General features: G+C 38.2%; 1 protein-coding gene across 3 annotated transcripts in view; it reads left to right on the plus strand.

The window, feature by feature from the left end:
- Nucleotides 1-16,998, plus strand: part of SCUBE1 (signal peptide, CUB domain and EGF like domain containing 1) — a 192,804-nt gene that overhangs the window by 86,307 nt on the left and 89,499 nt on the right. For all 3 annotated transcript variants that reach the window (XM_038153802.1, XM_038153801.1, XM_038153800.1), the window contains exon 5: nucleotides 13,450-13,575. In XM_038153802.1, coding sequence (XP_038009730.1) covers nucleotides 13,450-13,575 — 126 coding nt within the window. The remainder of the gene's footprint in view (nucleotides 1-13,449; nucleotides 13,576-16,998) is intronic.

Raw genomic sequence — 16,998 nt, forward strand, 5'->3', positions numbered from 1 at the left:
AAGAACTCCACTTCATAAGGACTCAAGAATGCTGATCTCAGTATCTTACCTTACCTGGAGCCCAAAACTCCTGTTTGTATCCAGGTTGTTTGCCCAGTACTTTGCTTCTAAACGCACAGAGTTTCCAGTGTTAGGCTTTGCTGAATATTGATAATGATGGCCCTTATGCCAATGGCAGAGAAGAATGCTTATGTTTTTTCAGTCTGATGTCATCCCACAAGCAGCCTGGGCACACAGAGCTGTGGTGAGAATGTAGTAGATGAAGTCAAGCCTTCCTATGAAACCACATTAGCGATCTTGGAATGCATACATATTGTCAAGCCGAGAACTGTAGTAACATGTAAGCAATTGTCATGTCCTGTCATTGAGGAATATGGGAAAACTCAGTTGTACACTTTTTCCTGATGAGCCTGAAGGCTCTGGACAGTGAATGCTTCTGTCTGCTACTCTTTCCACTTATTACTCCATTATCCTACTTTTTCAGTATTTTCTTCTGGTTTTTTTTCCTGTTTTTCTAGGCACAAGGAATGTAGCTTACTGGTCTATTCAGCACACTACGTTCCCTATTCCATATCCACTCTAGATCACTTCCAGCACTTCATCAAAAACAGCTTTGCTTTCCTTCCCTTGATGGGGCTTGCCTTTCCTTCTCCAGCATGGACTGTTGCCCTGTGTGCTGACTGCTTATATGCTGAGTGCCAGCATTATTCCTCATGTTCCTTGCAGGCCTCTTACTCAGGGACAATGACTGACTGTCCCTTCATGCCTGTCTAGCCTCTATCAGCTCCATATTTTGCCTCTAAGACCCACCTCTCATTTGCTTTCTCCATCTGAGAAATCCTCACACACTTGCTGCTTTCATTTTTCCCTCAGCCAAGGATCTGGCAAGTTTCTTAGCAAAGATGTGTCACAAAAAGTCCACTCTGATACCTCCATGGTGATGAAAGAGCAGCTGTAAGACATATTTGCTAGCTTTTGTTTTGTGGGTTGTGGCCAAAAAAGGTGTCATTAAATCTTTTCTATGCCATCTTTGAGAACATTTAAAAATAATTTTGTGTTTTAAGTGTAGGGCAAATACACCCCTTCAAGTGAAAATTGTGATCATGTGCAGGTGAATGAATCCTTGCAGAGACCATAAAAATCTGAAGTTTTAATCAGATTATAGTATTATGTAGTTGGCTTTATTTTTGTGACAGTCCAGCCATAGGCCACTATGGACATTAGGGTTCATCTTCAGGCTTTTCTGCAAATATTCCTAATTGGAATTCCTAGATGGAAAGATCTTTCTCTTTTGAGAAGCATCATTACTATTTAGAATAGGTTAGCATAAGGAAGTTTGATTTTTGTTTGTTTGTTTTTGATTTTTTTTTTACATCATTCCTTCTGCTTCTGCCTTAAAATGTACAATTGTACAGGATCAAATGGAGGAAATTCCGTCTGAGGATTCTGGGGGTGGAAAAAGGAATTATTTAGGTAATGCCTGATTATTGTGAATAATTTTTTTTTTTTTTAATTACTGGTGAAGGAGAATAATGTTGTAAGTTCTGGCATATCTTTTAAAATATCTCGTCTTAGTAACTTTCTTTTCTCTTCAGAATAAAAATTAGAGGAGATTTTCTCAAAGATCTGTGTAAGAACAGTATCACACTGAAGTGACCCTTATGTATTGCATGTGTCCTGAGGTAACCTACCAGCAATTAATACTAAGTGTCCTTTCAGTCACAGAGTTCAGCAGAGTTAGGAAACTCTTGCTTAATAAGACACATATACACTTTTAATATTACTTCATAAATTAGGCGTATAAACTTCCAGTGGCCTTGAAATGATCTCAGAGGGGTTCAAGAGGCTTTTAGCAATTCATCAGAACAATTGGTTTGTTTTGTTGACAGCCGTGCAGGATTGTTGATCTGAGGGACTGGTAAACTGGGAATTACCGTTCCATTTTCAGCCTATTAAGACTAACTAGGAAATTACAAAAAGTAGACATTTTCTTTCCAAGTCTCAGGCAAGTCAGAAGGGAAGGGAATCATAACATTTCCTTCCAGGAATTTGTTTTTTATTCCTTCAGCTTAAGAGATAAAGAGTAATGTTTGGATACTGAGAAACAGATTTCACTAATTGCTGTTTTCTGGGGAATTTGGTGAATAGCCCCTCAGACAAGCTGGTTTGACCATCAGCTGCCATATTAAAATCTTTCCACAGGGGTTTTCTAAACAATTCCTAAATGTGTTGAAATCTAGAAAGAATGTGGAAGCTCTTTTTCCATTAAAGAGAACCCAGTCAATATTAGCATTTAAACTTAAGTGAATGGCGGAACACTTTAAAACATTGCAGAAGCTCTTAATACAAGGGAAAATAGTTAGTTCCTACCATCTCCATGTATTGTTCCTCTTTACTGGGTGAGAATTCCTATAGGATTTCCACAGTGAAAAGTGGAAAGTTGAAGGAGCTTTCCAAAATGAGCAAGCATTATCTCTCTTTAGGGGTAGAGGGAGAAGCAGTGAGAAATCAAAGGACAGTGTAAGATCATGAGTGCAGGAAAAGAGTCAAACATCTTGAATTCCCTTTTCTAGCTAGCGCAAACTTTCCATTGTAAATGTGGCCATATGGTTAGCTTGTCTTTTACTCATAGACCACTCAAATTCAGCTGAAGAGCTTGGAATTGCATGATCTTAGTAATTTCATGTTGGTGCTTTAAATCTGATCTGTTTTCTGCTATGTATCTTTGCTGTCCTTAACCCTACTAGCCCTTTCGTCTAACTCTGTGGGACATGCACACTCCTCATCGCCAACTCACATCACTTATTTCTTGCTTTCCTCCACACTTTCTCTTATACGTGTCCCTTTTACTACTTAGAGGCAAGGAGAAGGACGCAGGAGGTTTTCCATATGCACCTTTAGCCTTCCACCCTAGTATAGGCACAGAAAGAAAGGTCCAGAACATACAAACAAGTCAGTGCACAGTACATTGACCTTTACTTTATGTAGAAAGCACCAAGCAGCACGTTCAGGGCCCCTGTCTGAACATCGCCATCAGAGTCATGACAGAAGTGTAATGGCTCAGAAGGACTTCCTAATTATTTGCTATATAACTCTTAAAAGTCCCTGCAGTCAAATCCTGCTTTGGTAAAGGTTCCATTATTTATGAAGTGACTTTGTGTAGGAAGTGTATCTACCATTTTGCTTTGACCCTTGAGGTTTTAAACTGAACAGTGTTTTCCAACTGTTTGGTAACACATCTAGTGTTGAAATCCTGTTTCCCCCATTTGTACAGAATTGGAGTAGCTTCCTGTTATTATTTGACTTTAAAAGCCCAGGTTTCCTACTTTAGACAACGTTAACCTGCTGGCTTGAAATTTACGTTGATTCTGTCACTAGTCTAGCTCTTTTTGTTATGAGTCTTTTAGGTGAATGAGCAGGGTTCTGTAAATTTAATTGCAGCAGATGTTTCTCTGGGTTTTCTCTCTCTCATTTCACTCTGGATTTTAGTTGTTTTTCCTTGCAAAGGTACATGAAAGGGAAATCCTTGTGTAGTCAAATGTTTGTTTTACCATCTAAAGCTTGCAAAGGGTCCTTAGCCTGGGCTGATTTCTTCTTGAAGAGCTGTAATTATTCATGGAAAGGAAAAAAAAAGCCTTTGTCACTAATAAGCTTCTTGGTGCTTCTTGTAACAGTCTTTATTATTCCTTTCTACATAATTTTCTATTGATGAGGTGAATAAAGGCTTCCTCTGCTGTTGAGAAAGAAAAGGTAATTGTTCTTTTTTCGCATTTACCAATGCTTATTGCATTCCTTATGTGTTTAAAGGACAAGGATGCAGAAAATTATGTTATTGATGGCATCACCATGGCAACAGTTCTTTGGAATAACACATTCTGGCATTGTTATTCTGCACACACACAAAAAAAGGGGGACTTTCTTTTAAGCACAAACAGATTGTGCCCCTTTAAAAGGCACCCATGAACTTTGCTTTTCTGAAGATTTACAGACTGGTTTGGGGCAGAAAGGATTCTGATGACATCATTTACCTCTCTGTGTACAACACATTATGGTGTTAAAAAAAAAAAAAAACTTTGAAAAAGCCAATGGTTTAAAGAGACACCGTATGGGAAGGATACATAAACATTTCTTTGATCAGAAAGACAAAAAAAAAAAATAGTTGAAAGAATTTTGAAATTTATGAGCTCTAGGACCAGACTCACTAAATAATCAATCAAGAGACAGAGGAGACTGGAGGAGTCAAACACTCTGAGCTTATTAAAGTAGTTATTTAGCTATGACAGTACTCCAGATAATATTGCTTTTACCTCAGACACTACACACATCTTAACACATTTTGATAGGAAAATGAATTGCTTTCTCACAAGGCAGTTTGCAAACATATATCTTGGCTTTCATATTTCATCTTCCATTGTCCATCTTCCATTGTCAAAGGTATGTAAAATCCTGCTATATTAGCATTTAGAAGCAATAGCATTTTCTAAGGCACAGTACAATTTTATTCTTTTTGACTCCACTGCAGTACTGAAATGGATTACTTTATTTCTCAGAGACTCATCAGTGAAATATATCTGTGTTTTTGTAAGAAAAAGGAGAAGGGAATGTATTGAATTTGGGAATGTTTGAAATCCATTCTGCTCTCTGTGGTGCTTTTTCTGGCACCCAAGTGCATACCTACCTGTTTGACTTCTCCGAGGAACAAACTATCTCCTGCATGCCAAGGCTGCATGGAAGTGGGCTGTACAAACCCTGGGACTTGAACACTTTGCACCTAAAATGAACTTGTGTTGTGTGCAAATGTACCACTTAGCCATTGTCTTATTTTTGAGAGAAATTGTGGTTGACTCTCTGGCTCCAAATACACCGTTAATATTTTGATTCTAAGTTACATGTGACTTTTCTGGAAGTCACTACAGCTGGTAGAAATCAGCTGTTTGGTTGTTGGACAATAACTGACCACTGCATTTTTCTGCTCACAAAATCTTTATGAAAATGTGAAGCCCTGGGGACTACAGCACAGCTACCTATGGATGTTGCTTTGCATTCAGCTTTCCAAAGCTGAAGTGACTCCGTAAAACTGAACAGGAAGCTGGAAACTTAATTGCTTTAGCCTTTATCTTTGACATGTGTAACCACCTTAGTGAGCATGGGGGCAAGTTGAGGAATTCCTTAGCACCACAGTGATTTTTTTTATTTGGTAAGAATCAAAGTGACAGAATGAGCTTTAGATCTTGATCGTGTTTAGCCCTACTATAAAAATGATGCTCTGTATTTACCTGGAGAAAAGTGAGCAGCCTTCTTTCCTTGCAGAACATATTTTTGAGTTTAAATAGGTTATATATGTATTAGTACATATAAAATCACAAATAATTATGAATATTCATTATATATAAATATTGCTACACATATATAATTATTCATACACCTATTACAGTACATAATATATATAAATCCATATACTGTAATGCCATGTATCATTTTGCTAATTACATGATTTTGCAAGAAGTTGTGAAATTGTCCTGGGAAGAGTTTGAAACGTGAAGGAGTTCCTGCAAAGGAATGTGTTATTCAAATACTTATTCTTATTCCATCTATCTGAATGTATTCTATGTGCTTGAAAAACTGCCCTAGAAATATTTAAGATATTTTATTTGAAATATTTCTAGAATATTTCTATCTCATGTCTGTCTCACATCTGTTGTGCATATTGCAGAAGAAGGAAGAAATTGCAATATTTTAGTTGGGTTTTTTTTAGTCCTATCCGCCCATTGCTTGCCTTACTTTACACAAATGATACTGTTGTGATTTAATTTTTGCTTAGAACCTTTTCAAAACCTTCTCATGAAACAGTAATGAAAAGCCATCTTTTCGATTGATTTTTTAAATTTCTGTTTGTGAAAAGTGTTGCTCTCTGAGATTATTTTAAGTCTTTTTATTTGAAACCTAAAAACTTTGCTACATCTTTGTAAGAAGTTTCACTTGGTAGAGGTAATGAATGTTTGATTAAATACTGAATTTTCCTGTGACCAGGAAGGGAAAAAACATTTTCTTGCCATTGACTGATCTTCTGCTTTACAATTTTCCTATGTTATAATCAGGTACAAAGAGAGAGACTCTAGAAAAGAGTGAGACAAGTTTTCCTAGCTCTAGTATGCTAAGAGGCCCAAAGACCTCATATGAATATTAAAAAAAAGCAAACCTGCAAGTTTCTTATTGTTGTGCCAACTCTGGATTTCTTTGTTTTTCCTCAATCCTGCTGTTGTGAGTGAGTGTTTGAGACCCCAGGGTGGGCTGAGGTGATTGTTCCTCTACCCCTGCCCAGCTGAAGGTGCTCAAGCTTGTGGCAATGCTGTCCTTCACTGGCTCTGCTTTAGTACCACAGCCCTGGTGCTCAGGGTAGCCAAACTACTCCAGGTTTATTTGCTCCCACCAAAGCACCAAGAAATAGGAGAGTGGTGGTGAAGATTCAGATGCAGAAAGTGCATTTCTCTCCTCTGCTCCCTGCATGGCCGGGTCTCCCCTGAGAGTCATCCCCATCTGCCCAGGGACATCGTATGAGAGTGACTCCCTGAAAACCTCCCTTTTCTTTTGCTTTGCTTTACTCTTTAAGGAATTGCTATTTAAAGATGAAGCAAAGTTAAAAGCAGGTTGTAGTGCTGACTGTGTTTTGTTTCTCTTTCCTTTCTTGTCCTTACCTTTTTCTTCCCTTACCATTTATTTCCCTTTAACATCAGGTGCCAGGTCTATACTGGCAGAGACTCACAGTTGATTCTGCCAGAGCAGCATTGGCACACAGGTTCTGGGCTATCTTGCAAATATTTTTTTTAAGATAATCCATATCTGTGTGTGAGAAGGTAACAGAGACTATTTGAAACAGTTTCAGTAAGCCTCAGCTTCTCTTGGTAGCTCTCAAATGTGGAAAACAGATTGAGATTGCAGACCTTCTTTCATGTGTTCACCAAAAAGCCATCATACAATCAGTCACGAGTTGGTCACAACCAGCATGGGATGGATTTCAGCCAGTTTTCTTTATTCTCTTCTTGGTCCTATGGGAATTGATGACATTTTCTGGCAATTTTGGAATCTGTTTCCTTTCCCTACTTTCATGGTTTCTCTCTTAAACTTGGTCCATTCATTCTCATCATTCTCCTGAAACCACAGCACCTTTGCAGAACTGCACATCTGTGCTCTTACTGCTGAAAGAATGAAGTTATACTTCTGATACATTCCCATTTCTAAATCTCAAGACAAAAACCCTCTCCATGTGGTTTCCTGGCTGCCACTCAGAGCAGGAACATCTTGTCAGAGATCAGACTGCAAGTCTGCCTTCTGAAGATGCTGGCCCTAAGCACATTTCATATCCAAACTGAAAAGACATGTAATTGCAAAACAAACTTGAATTTGTTTATTTTATAATATACCAGCAGCTGTTTTCTTGTACTATGTCCAAGATTTCTCCAGACAACCTACTTAATAGTGTAGAATTCTGTTTCCTTGGGTCACTTTGCCTGTTTTATTTGTTTTCTTCCCAACTCTGTTGGGGTGAGTTGTAGTCACTGAAACAACTAGTTTTTCCTAAAATTTTAGACAGAACCAAGTAACTTATTTCAGGAATGAGGATGGGAAGAAAATGTTAATTCATTTAACAGTATGAAAAACATTAGATGTTCATATAGATGATTACATTGCCAGCATGCCCAATGCGGGGTTTCTCACTTAGCTCTGAACTTAGTCTGTTCCTAGATGGATGCTTTGTACCTGTGGTGTTGTGATCAGCTGAGGAAGGGCACCTGCCTCAGCCAATTAGTTTCACCCTCCATTTTCTTTCTGAAGAGAGCAAATCTTAATGGGGGTTTTGATCCTCAAGAAAGGACATTCTGTTTTGAGATGAAAACATCTTACTTCTCTCACTGGGGAGCAGAGGTCACCCAGACATTCCTCACATTCCAAAATTAGGTTCTTATTAGGAACCCAGAAGTGTCCAGAAGATCTGATGCAACTGTGCAGCATAAAGGTCAGATCCAATCTGTTGGAAAACAGTCCTTTGGCTTTAATGGTCCTAAGATCTGACCATATGTATTTGTTGACTCTAATTGGGTTGTTTAGCCAAATGCTGATTTTCATCACCCTTGAGATGCACACGAGATCCTGGAGTCAGAAGGCAAAGGCAGGGACACTCCTAGGTGTAGATGGGGAGCTGCTTTCCACAAGACAAAAGGTTAACAGTCTGTTTCTATATGACAAAAACATACATGCATAATGTAACATATGCCTTAGAATAGCCATCTCACATTTTCACCAACATCATGTTCCTGTCTCCGTCAGAAACTTGGTGTCTTTTGGTTGGCTTCCATTCCTCACATAGTAAGAACTCTGTGAGAGGAGTTGTCTTTGTCATTTTTCTAAAATGCCTGGACATTGACAGTGTGTTTTGTTGTAGCACTGTAGTTTCTTACACAATTTTTAAAAAGAGAACAAAATATAAATTCTTACAATGTTAATAGTTTACAGAACAAGTAAAATGAGAATGCTTGTTTCCTCTTGTATTCTTTCCTTTCTCTGCTACTGAAGATGTATCTTGTATCTTATACAAGGTGCAGCTTAATAAGAGATGTGTACCTTGTGTTAAAACTGACTTATTAACAAGAAAGGATAATGTGATTATGTAGTTTTCAAGATTGAGTGTAAATGATGCAGATGCAGCTGGGCATGTCAATGTGTATGTATGGGTCAAGTTCAAGATTTCCTGTAACTTCTTAGCACATTCAAGCACATGTAGTCTGAAAATATTCTGAAAGTTATTGATGCAATTTAAAGTGGTCTCTTTCAGATCGTGTTTGGAATCAGCATGCTTCCGCATGTATAAAAACAGCAGCAGTATAAATACAGAGTAAGTGAAATCATGGCAACATAGAGGATAATCTAAGCATATATGATGAGCCATATGATAAAACAATCGCTAAAAGTCTTAATTACGATGAGAACGGACAGTGTTAATGAGAAATAAAGGCTGATCATGCTTTAGTTGTCACAGTCAGCCTGATTCAAGCGGTTTCAGGGCCATTGAGCTGAAAACATTTTTAGAGCCTAATACAATGGAGAGGCCATTATATCAGACTGAACATTTTGCAGAACAGCACTATTAAGAGATTTGTGATAACTAGATGGCAGACTGGATTAATGTAATATACTCACATCCAAATCTCTCCTAGGCCAGGAACAAAAATTAGTGGGAATTGTGGGTATACATAACAGTGGCTCTCACTCTCCCATGAACAATCTTTTGTAACTTAGAGTCAGGAAAAAATCCAGGAAGGCAATAGAAGAGAGTTTCTCAAGTCATATCTAAAATGCTGAGAGATGGTTTAGTTTAATTAGATCAGTGTTTTCCTTTCTTACGTGACATTTCCCTTCCTGTTTATATTTTCTGTTGGATTTTGTTTTGCTGTTTGTAAGGTGAATTTGCTGAGAATGTGTCTGTGTTTCAGAAGTTTATATGCTGACTGTCTGCCAGCACTGCTGAAGAGACATGTGCCCATTCTTGTGCTGGCTTTAGAGATTACCTTGAGTAGCAGCATTTGGGATTAAGACGCTGCTTTTATGCATAGTTAATGTGTAAAACAGAACATTCAACACCAGACATTTTAGTGTCGTGCTGATAAAGTAAGGTTTTTTTTGTATGTGTGTGTGTGTGAGTACAGACTTCTCTCTTAGCAACCCTCTTATCAACACTTAATCTTTCCCTTCATTTGGGAACCATGGTTTTTCACTTGACCCATAGTCCCATCAGTTCTAGAAGATGGGACACACTGAACACTGCAAAAATCAAGACAGGCTGGGAGCAGCTCCTTGTGTTCCAAACCAGAGTGAGGCAGATGTGCACACAATGGAGAGAGAGGGTGGAGAGAGGGTGGTCACAAGTTCTGTAAATAGTTTTGTAAATACCTTCTGGTTAGGATTTGGATGGAAGATCCATTGTCTGATACTTTGTCCAGGCTGTGCAACACACTGACGTAAAACTGTTGTGGGCATAATTCTGTACTGGCGTGGGAGAGGCCACCAATAGTTCCATGGGTATTCTCCCTCTCTGTTCTGTTTCTGCACTGCCTTAGTCTGCTCAAGGAAGGGGCACCATGAGAAGCACCGGGCACCTCTTGGTGCTAGTATCCATCTGCTGAATTGGGGCTGATGGTGATAAATGGAAAAACTTCAAACACATTAATGAACAGTAGAATCCCATGCATCCCATGCAATTTTCCCATGATAATGGGGGGGGGGGGAGGTGTTGATTTTTTTTGTTTTTAAATTTGAATGAGTACTTTTCCACCCCTTTCTGCAAATAAAGAAAGTTTGGCCTTGATTGTGGAACTGGAGCACACTGCCCACCCCCTCCTTGGGTCACCCGTTGTCCTGGGGCTGAGCAGCAAGGCAGGCACTGAGAGGCTTAAATCCCCCTCTGACATTAGGGAAAGTTTTGCCATTCTGTTATTCACACTCTGCACCTCTTATGGAAAAAAGAATGTGTGCATTAGGTGGCTGCTAAACATTAACTAAAATATTGCAAAGCTTTCTTTCTCAGGAGGCACGAGCAAGGAGCAATGATAGTTCAAACATCTCACTGCTCCTGTGGCAGCAGTGTGAACTCAGCAGAGCAGTTCTTCACTACCAGCAGTGTACCTTCTCATAGGAAAATGCTGGAGGTGGTTTATGTGTTTCCAGTCTGTTTTAAAGTTTGGACTACATCCTGCTCAAGGGAATACTGAACAAAGTAATTTTAGGAGTATTTTTCTCTCCTATTTATATGCATTTGCATAGAAGCTAAGATTAGTACTAGAAAGATACTTAGCATATTTTTGTATTTTTAGTGTGATTTATGTTCCATATCATTAAATACCCATTAAAGGCAATTGGGTATTGCCTCAAGACTCAATTAGGAAAAAAGTAAACTTTATCAGTGATGATTTAGAAATTATTTGTGTATGTAGATTAATACAGAAGACATCTGGACAAATACTGCATCTGCTGAAAAATAAGAATTTTGAATGATTAAAATTATTTGCAAATTGACACAGTTTTGGGTTAGATTCCATTTTTACCAAGGTAAAATATTAATTTGCTGCATTCTTATTTCACTAATCTTTTCCGGCTAAAAAGGTTTTGTTTAGGAAATTATTTTTAATTTAATTTTAAGGGATTTTGAAAAATACTGAAATGAGAATTTTTGTTGTGCATGAGCTCCTGCCTTTGACTGAAAAGTAATGGTCTTTCATTTCACCATTATATTTTCTAAAATAATTCTATTCAGGCTCAGGAGATTTCTATGGTGTTCTACAGCTAAACATGCAACTGAAATAGTTTTTAGACAACTCTGATTAATACAACAGATGGAATAATCAATACAGTAAAATATTGTGGTCTTACACACAACTACCAGGATCACTTCTGTTTCTAATGATTTTGCTCTTCAATTTCTCCCAATACTTTCAGCAGTGTACAGTTTCTGTCTTCCCATAAAGGCAGAGATTCAGTATCTGCAAGTAAACACTGAGAAATCACTTGCTTGATTACACTTCTGGGCCATTAAATATCTGCTTTCATCTCTATAATTCCTCTCTTCTCAGAGCCTGGGCAGTGGGACTCAATCAGCCATGTGTTATCTTTCCCAGATCCCTTTTGGAGCATAGTGCAGTGCACAGGAATGCAGTTTGTCAAACACATTGTGTCTGAAATCCTTTGTTGGGAGAAGTGGAGAGAAAGAGATTATAAAATGCCTCAAACTCTTCAATAAGGCCATTCCCAGGTTTCTTGTATCTGTTCAGCCCAAGAAAGTGTTCATACCTCGCTTTGATGTGTAGGATGTTATATTATAGCATGTAGGGCGTATCGTATCTCAGGGCAGCATCTGTTGTCCAGGCTGCAGTTTATAAAGAGTAACTGACTTGGTTATAGTGACTTACTATTTTTTGGCAAGTTTTTAGGCTCAAGGACAACACAGAGGGGAATTTAGAAGAAATAAATACATCTGTTGTCTATAATACTGGTTTTCATAGATGGTGAGATTTAAGGCCCTGGTGTGTTTTGTAGGAGAGGTGATCAAAAATACCCAATCAGACTGGTGTGATGTGTGTTTTTCATTACTCTGCTAATACAAACCTCTCAGAGGTAAAGCTGAACAGTGTGAATAACTTCTTGAAGCTGTTAACTTCTGTCAGCCTGAGGCAATCTCTGACTGACTTTCTGTAGTGTTTCCTCCTCAAAATTCTAGGCACAAAACCACATTTACTTGCAATACACTGGCACTGTAGGTTTAAGTTGAGCATTTTGCCCTGGAGTAGTTTGTAGAAATTAGCCTAGAATAGGTGGGAGCAGGCACATTGCAAAGTACCGAGTTGCAGAGTCCACCCTCTTACAGCAGTTGTAAGCATGTTGCTTACAGCAGTGTTTTGGGCATCATACGCAGTTTTCAGCGTAGGGAGCTGAGTTACAATGGGAATTCTCTGCCAGTGTATTCTGAGAGAATTTGTCTCCCCCCTTACAGGTCAGCTGTCCAAGGGGAAGTCTCGGAAGGCTTTGTAATGCAAATCTAGCTAGCCTTCGTTCACACAAGGAATGTTAGATGCTGACCCATAAGAACTGAGTTCAAGATTTCTGTGAATTTGTGGGATTTGAATTAATACACTAATGAAAGGCTCTAAGAGTATAAGGTGCATTCAGTATCTAAATCACTGACATGGTTTAGAAAGCTAAATTTGTCTCTGTGATGATTAAGAGAAAGCTGGTTGATACTTTTCCTTGGCATAAACATTAGCAGGAATCCACCCTGGCACTTGGATGCTTGTTGAACAGCTGTTGCGTTTTGTTTAAGAGAGTCAAAGACAAAAGTGGTAGTAGGTTTGTTGGAGATGTGCTGTGTTTATAGTGGATGACAGAGAATTGAGATGCAAAACAAAAAGCAAAGAAATGGATCCAAGCAAAAAGGCTTGGTTATCATATTTGGCAGATTTTGTGTGTTAGAAAGTATAAAGCATATTAACAGGCATATAAAAATGTACCAGACAGTAGCAGCCATTGAATTTATACAAGGAAAAAAATAACAGTGAGATCACTTATTCAGCTCTGTGGGACAGACAACTTCTTGGAGTATCCTTCAAATCCCTGATATTTTCCTGAAAGATTAGAATATAGATACAGAACAGAGAAATCCCAAGTTTCTACGTGAAACAGAGACACACAGTAGTGCTCATATTTGCCCCAGAGCATGTTTGTCTTTTATTACACTGTTTTGTTGACTATGTATCTCTTTTCAGCTCTGTTCTTTTGTCTTGTGGAACATGGTCCAGATGAAAAATAAAAGTTACAGATAAAATTATTGGAGGACTGGATATGCATAATTATTTTGCAATTTTATTTTAATACTTATATTTTCTATTTTTCTTTCCTTTTCCACAGAAGGTATGAACTGTATGAATAAAGATCATGGGTGTGCACACATCTGCCGGGAGACACCCAAAGGTGGGGTTGCCTGTGAATGTAGACCTGGCTTTGAACTTGCCAAAAACCAGAAGGACTGCAAATGTAGGTAGATGAAGATTAAATTTCAAGTGCCCCAAAATGTCTTGTTTTCTTCATTGTTGTTATGTTCCAGAAGAAGTTACATTTGTTTTGGCCAATTAATTTTGGTAATGAGGGGTTTTTTGCTGTAGAAGATGCATTTAGGGATGGATTAGAGGGATTGAATAATAGAATGTTGACAGTGGCTCAGTATCAAAATCATAACTGTACTACTTTCCTATGAATGCAGAAAAGTGAAGGATCAGTTTAATCCAGGCTTTCCTTGTAAAGCAATACAAATAAAGCATAATGGATTCTGGCTTGCAATATTTTGAAGGTCCACAAAGGTGGATGCATCAATGAATTTAATGATAAATCCACTAGAGCTATCAAATTAAGAGTGTCAGTTCCAGTTTTTTTAAAAGACAGAAATGATTGCTCTAGTCTCGATTCCACTGCTCACAGTCTAGAATTATTACTTGGAAAACATGCAGCTGCATCATATATACTGTTCTTCAGAGAAAAGTCCAGAGTGTTATATTCTTGAATCAGGGATGCTAAAGATGCAGATACTCATTAGCCCACAAAATTAGAAATTGTTCTGTACAGGTTCAAATAATTGACCTCAGCATTGTCATCTGAAAGCTTCGGAACTGAGTCTTTCTGATGGCTTCAATGAGTCTTAGATCTGAGTCCAATAGCTTGCATTCCTACTTGGTAGCTTTGAGAGAGACAAAAAAAAAAGTGTAGTAAAACAGCATTAAATGTTTGCTGCTTGGCACAGGGCCAGTATTTTTGAGATAGTCTTTCTTACACTTCAGGTTTTTTTGTTGCTGAGATCTCCACTATGTAAACACGCATAGATTATAATATCTTCCCAAGAACAAAGTGAAAAGAATCACTTTTGAATGTCATAAAGAAGTGCCACCGAATATTTACAGCCTGATTTCTGCTCTATATTAAGAGGCTACACAGGGCCAAAGGCAAAAGCACAGAGGAAAATACCTTTATGGTAATTTTCATTCTCAATATTTATTAGAAGTGAATATTGAATGCTGTTAATTGGAGTGCAATGTCAGCTACATTGGTGAAGTGTGGGAGGATGTTTACTTATGTTGTTATTATTTGTTTCCTCAAATTCTTGTATTCTTTGAGAGTTTCAGTAATAGGTGGTGGCAGGAGGATTAGAGCCTTTTCTGGAACATTATTTCTAAATGCCTCAGGATTTAATAGAGTAAAAACTTCAATTTATTCTGTGCCCTCTGATGTTCAAATTGTAGTTTTAAGTATAATGAACTTTTGGTGATAGATTCCTAAGTAGGGACACTAAGTTTTCCAAGGCTGCAGAGCTTACTTTGAAGCACACCAACCTCAGCTCACAGCACATTCTGCAAGTATGATCCAGAGTTCTTACTTAAAATAATTACTTCTAGTCCTTCCAAATGCACAGAAGTACAGAGGTGTAGCCTGATAGCCTGGGACAGTAATTGTGAGATTGCAGCAGGCTATTTAAAGAAGCCTAGTTCTGAAACCAAATCTCAACTTATAAAAAAAACTTTTTCACAGCTAACCATTTCAGTGCAGCTATGTTGAAGAGCTAGACACTTGCTAGCCTGAACTGGGTCTGTAGCCCTGTATAACAGGGACAGGTGGGGTCTAAGGCACCCTTGTAAAACCCCAAATCCCTGTCAGTTATGCTGGTTTATCATGGTCCTCCAGGAGTCCAGGCCTTTCAGGATTTGTCAGAGCTTGCTGCTCTGTTTTTTTTATGTGAACAAGTGACAGAGAGTGTAGTACCTCTCAGTGCACCTAGTACCTCTCTTGGTGAATTTTTATCAGCCAGTTTGCAATTCAATCAGACCACTGGGAGATTTTCCAATGTATTGGCCCAAGGTTTTTAGTAACAGTTCAAGTCTTCCTCAAAGGAAAATGCTAAAATTAAGTTAGAAAGCAGAAACCCTTGGATGAAGGCTCCATGCTTTTTATGTATCACAATTGTCATTATATGCTAGTTACATAACCACATCCCATCTTATCATTTGCCTTCACATGCTGATAAGGCAGTCGCTCTTACTTCATGCAGTGCTCATTATGGTCAGTGCTCATTATACAGGTTTTTGTCCAGTAGCATCCTCTCCATAATTTAGTGTTTCCTACTGCACAGTACTTAAACCCTATTGTGAACATAAAATTTTTCATTCCCTCATGGATTTTCCCATGATACTTGTTACTGTAATATCAAAGTGCTTTGTAGACATTTGTAATGTATTTTCAAAATACTCTTGTCAAGTTAAAAAGTATTGCTTTGCTCATCATACAAAAGAGAAATTAATTTAAAGATATTAATATCAAAGTCATTTGGTAGGGATAGGTGATTAACAAGAGCCACACAGAACCCAGCTAAGCATTTACAGCACATTAATATGATCCAAGTCAAACTCCTGATGGCTCCAGCTGTAGTTGCAAATGTCGTAGAGGAAGGACTATAATGTCAGTAACCCATAATAGAAGAGATTCAAGTGACTTGCCAAGCTCTAAGTAGGGATTCCACAGTGAAGGCAGAAATTGGTTAGAGTTTTTAGGGCTCTTTTCACTGTCTGATCAAGACCGTTCTTTCTTGACAGTCCATTTCTGGTTTGCTACTCACTCTGCAGCAGATGAGAAAAGACTCCCAGCTGTTTCCACAGCCCTGACTTTCCCCAGCTTCACTCGGTGCTAAATGAGATAGGAGAATTTTCTGCATTTGTCATTGAGGAGAGTTATCATGACACAATAGTTCTATGTAGAAGTCTGGTATTTTGCAGCTTTTGAGTGTCCAAGATGGCAACCTTAATGGTTTCTTAGTGTAAATTTTAAGTATGCAATTTCTAGTTGCCCAACATGTTAAGAAAACACTGAATTGTTGAGGCTGAAAGGGACCTCTAGAAATACACGAAGCAGAATCATACAGATCCATACATGATCCCTCAGATGAACTGCATCCTTTAGCTCCAAAGCATGAATAAATTTCAGCTTCTGGGAGTTTACTGCTACTCCTGTACTTTAATGGCCTCTGGTGTACACAAGCCCAGAAGAAGATTATGCTTTGTCAGTAATTTTCATAGATACTTGCTGGCAGCAGAAAGGAGATACTTCAGAACAGTCAATTTGGCTCCAGATTTTATTGAAAAAAACATAGGAATTTACCTCTTCTTTCTACATCTGTATCCATGATAGATACTAAGATCCTGCTCCTGAGCACAATTGCATTAGAAGTTTTTGATAAACTGAAGATTTTTTTCCCCAAATATGAACAAACCATAACATTTTATGTTCCTCTCTTTCTTAGCTGGAAGCTTAAAAATTAGAGGAAATCTAAAGCAGATTCACATACCTGCAAGTTGCAACCTGAAAGAGTTATAACCAAGTAAAAGCTGAATCTTTTAATGAAAATTACAGGGTAACCCT

The sequence above is a fragment of the Motacilla alba genome, chromosome 1A (genome assembly GCF_015832195.1).
Source record: "Motacilla alba alba isolate MOTALB_02 chromosome 1A, Motacilla_alba_V1.0_pri, whole genome shotgun sequence".
In the NCBI taxonomy this organism is placed as follows: domain Eukaryota; kingdom Metazoa; phylum Chordata; class Aves; order Passeriformes; family Motacillidae; genus Motacilla; species Motacilla alba.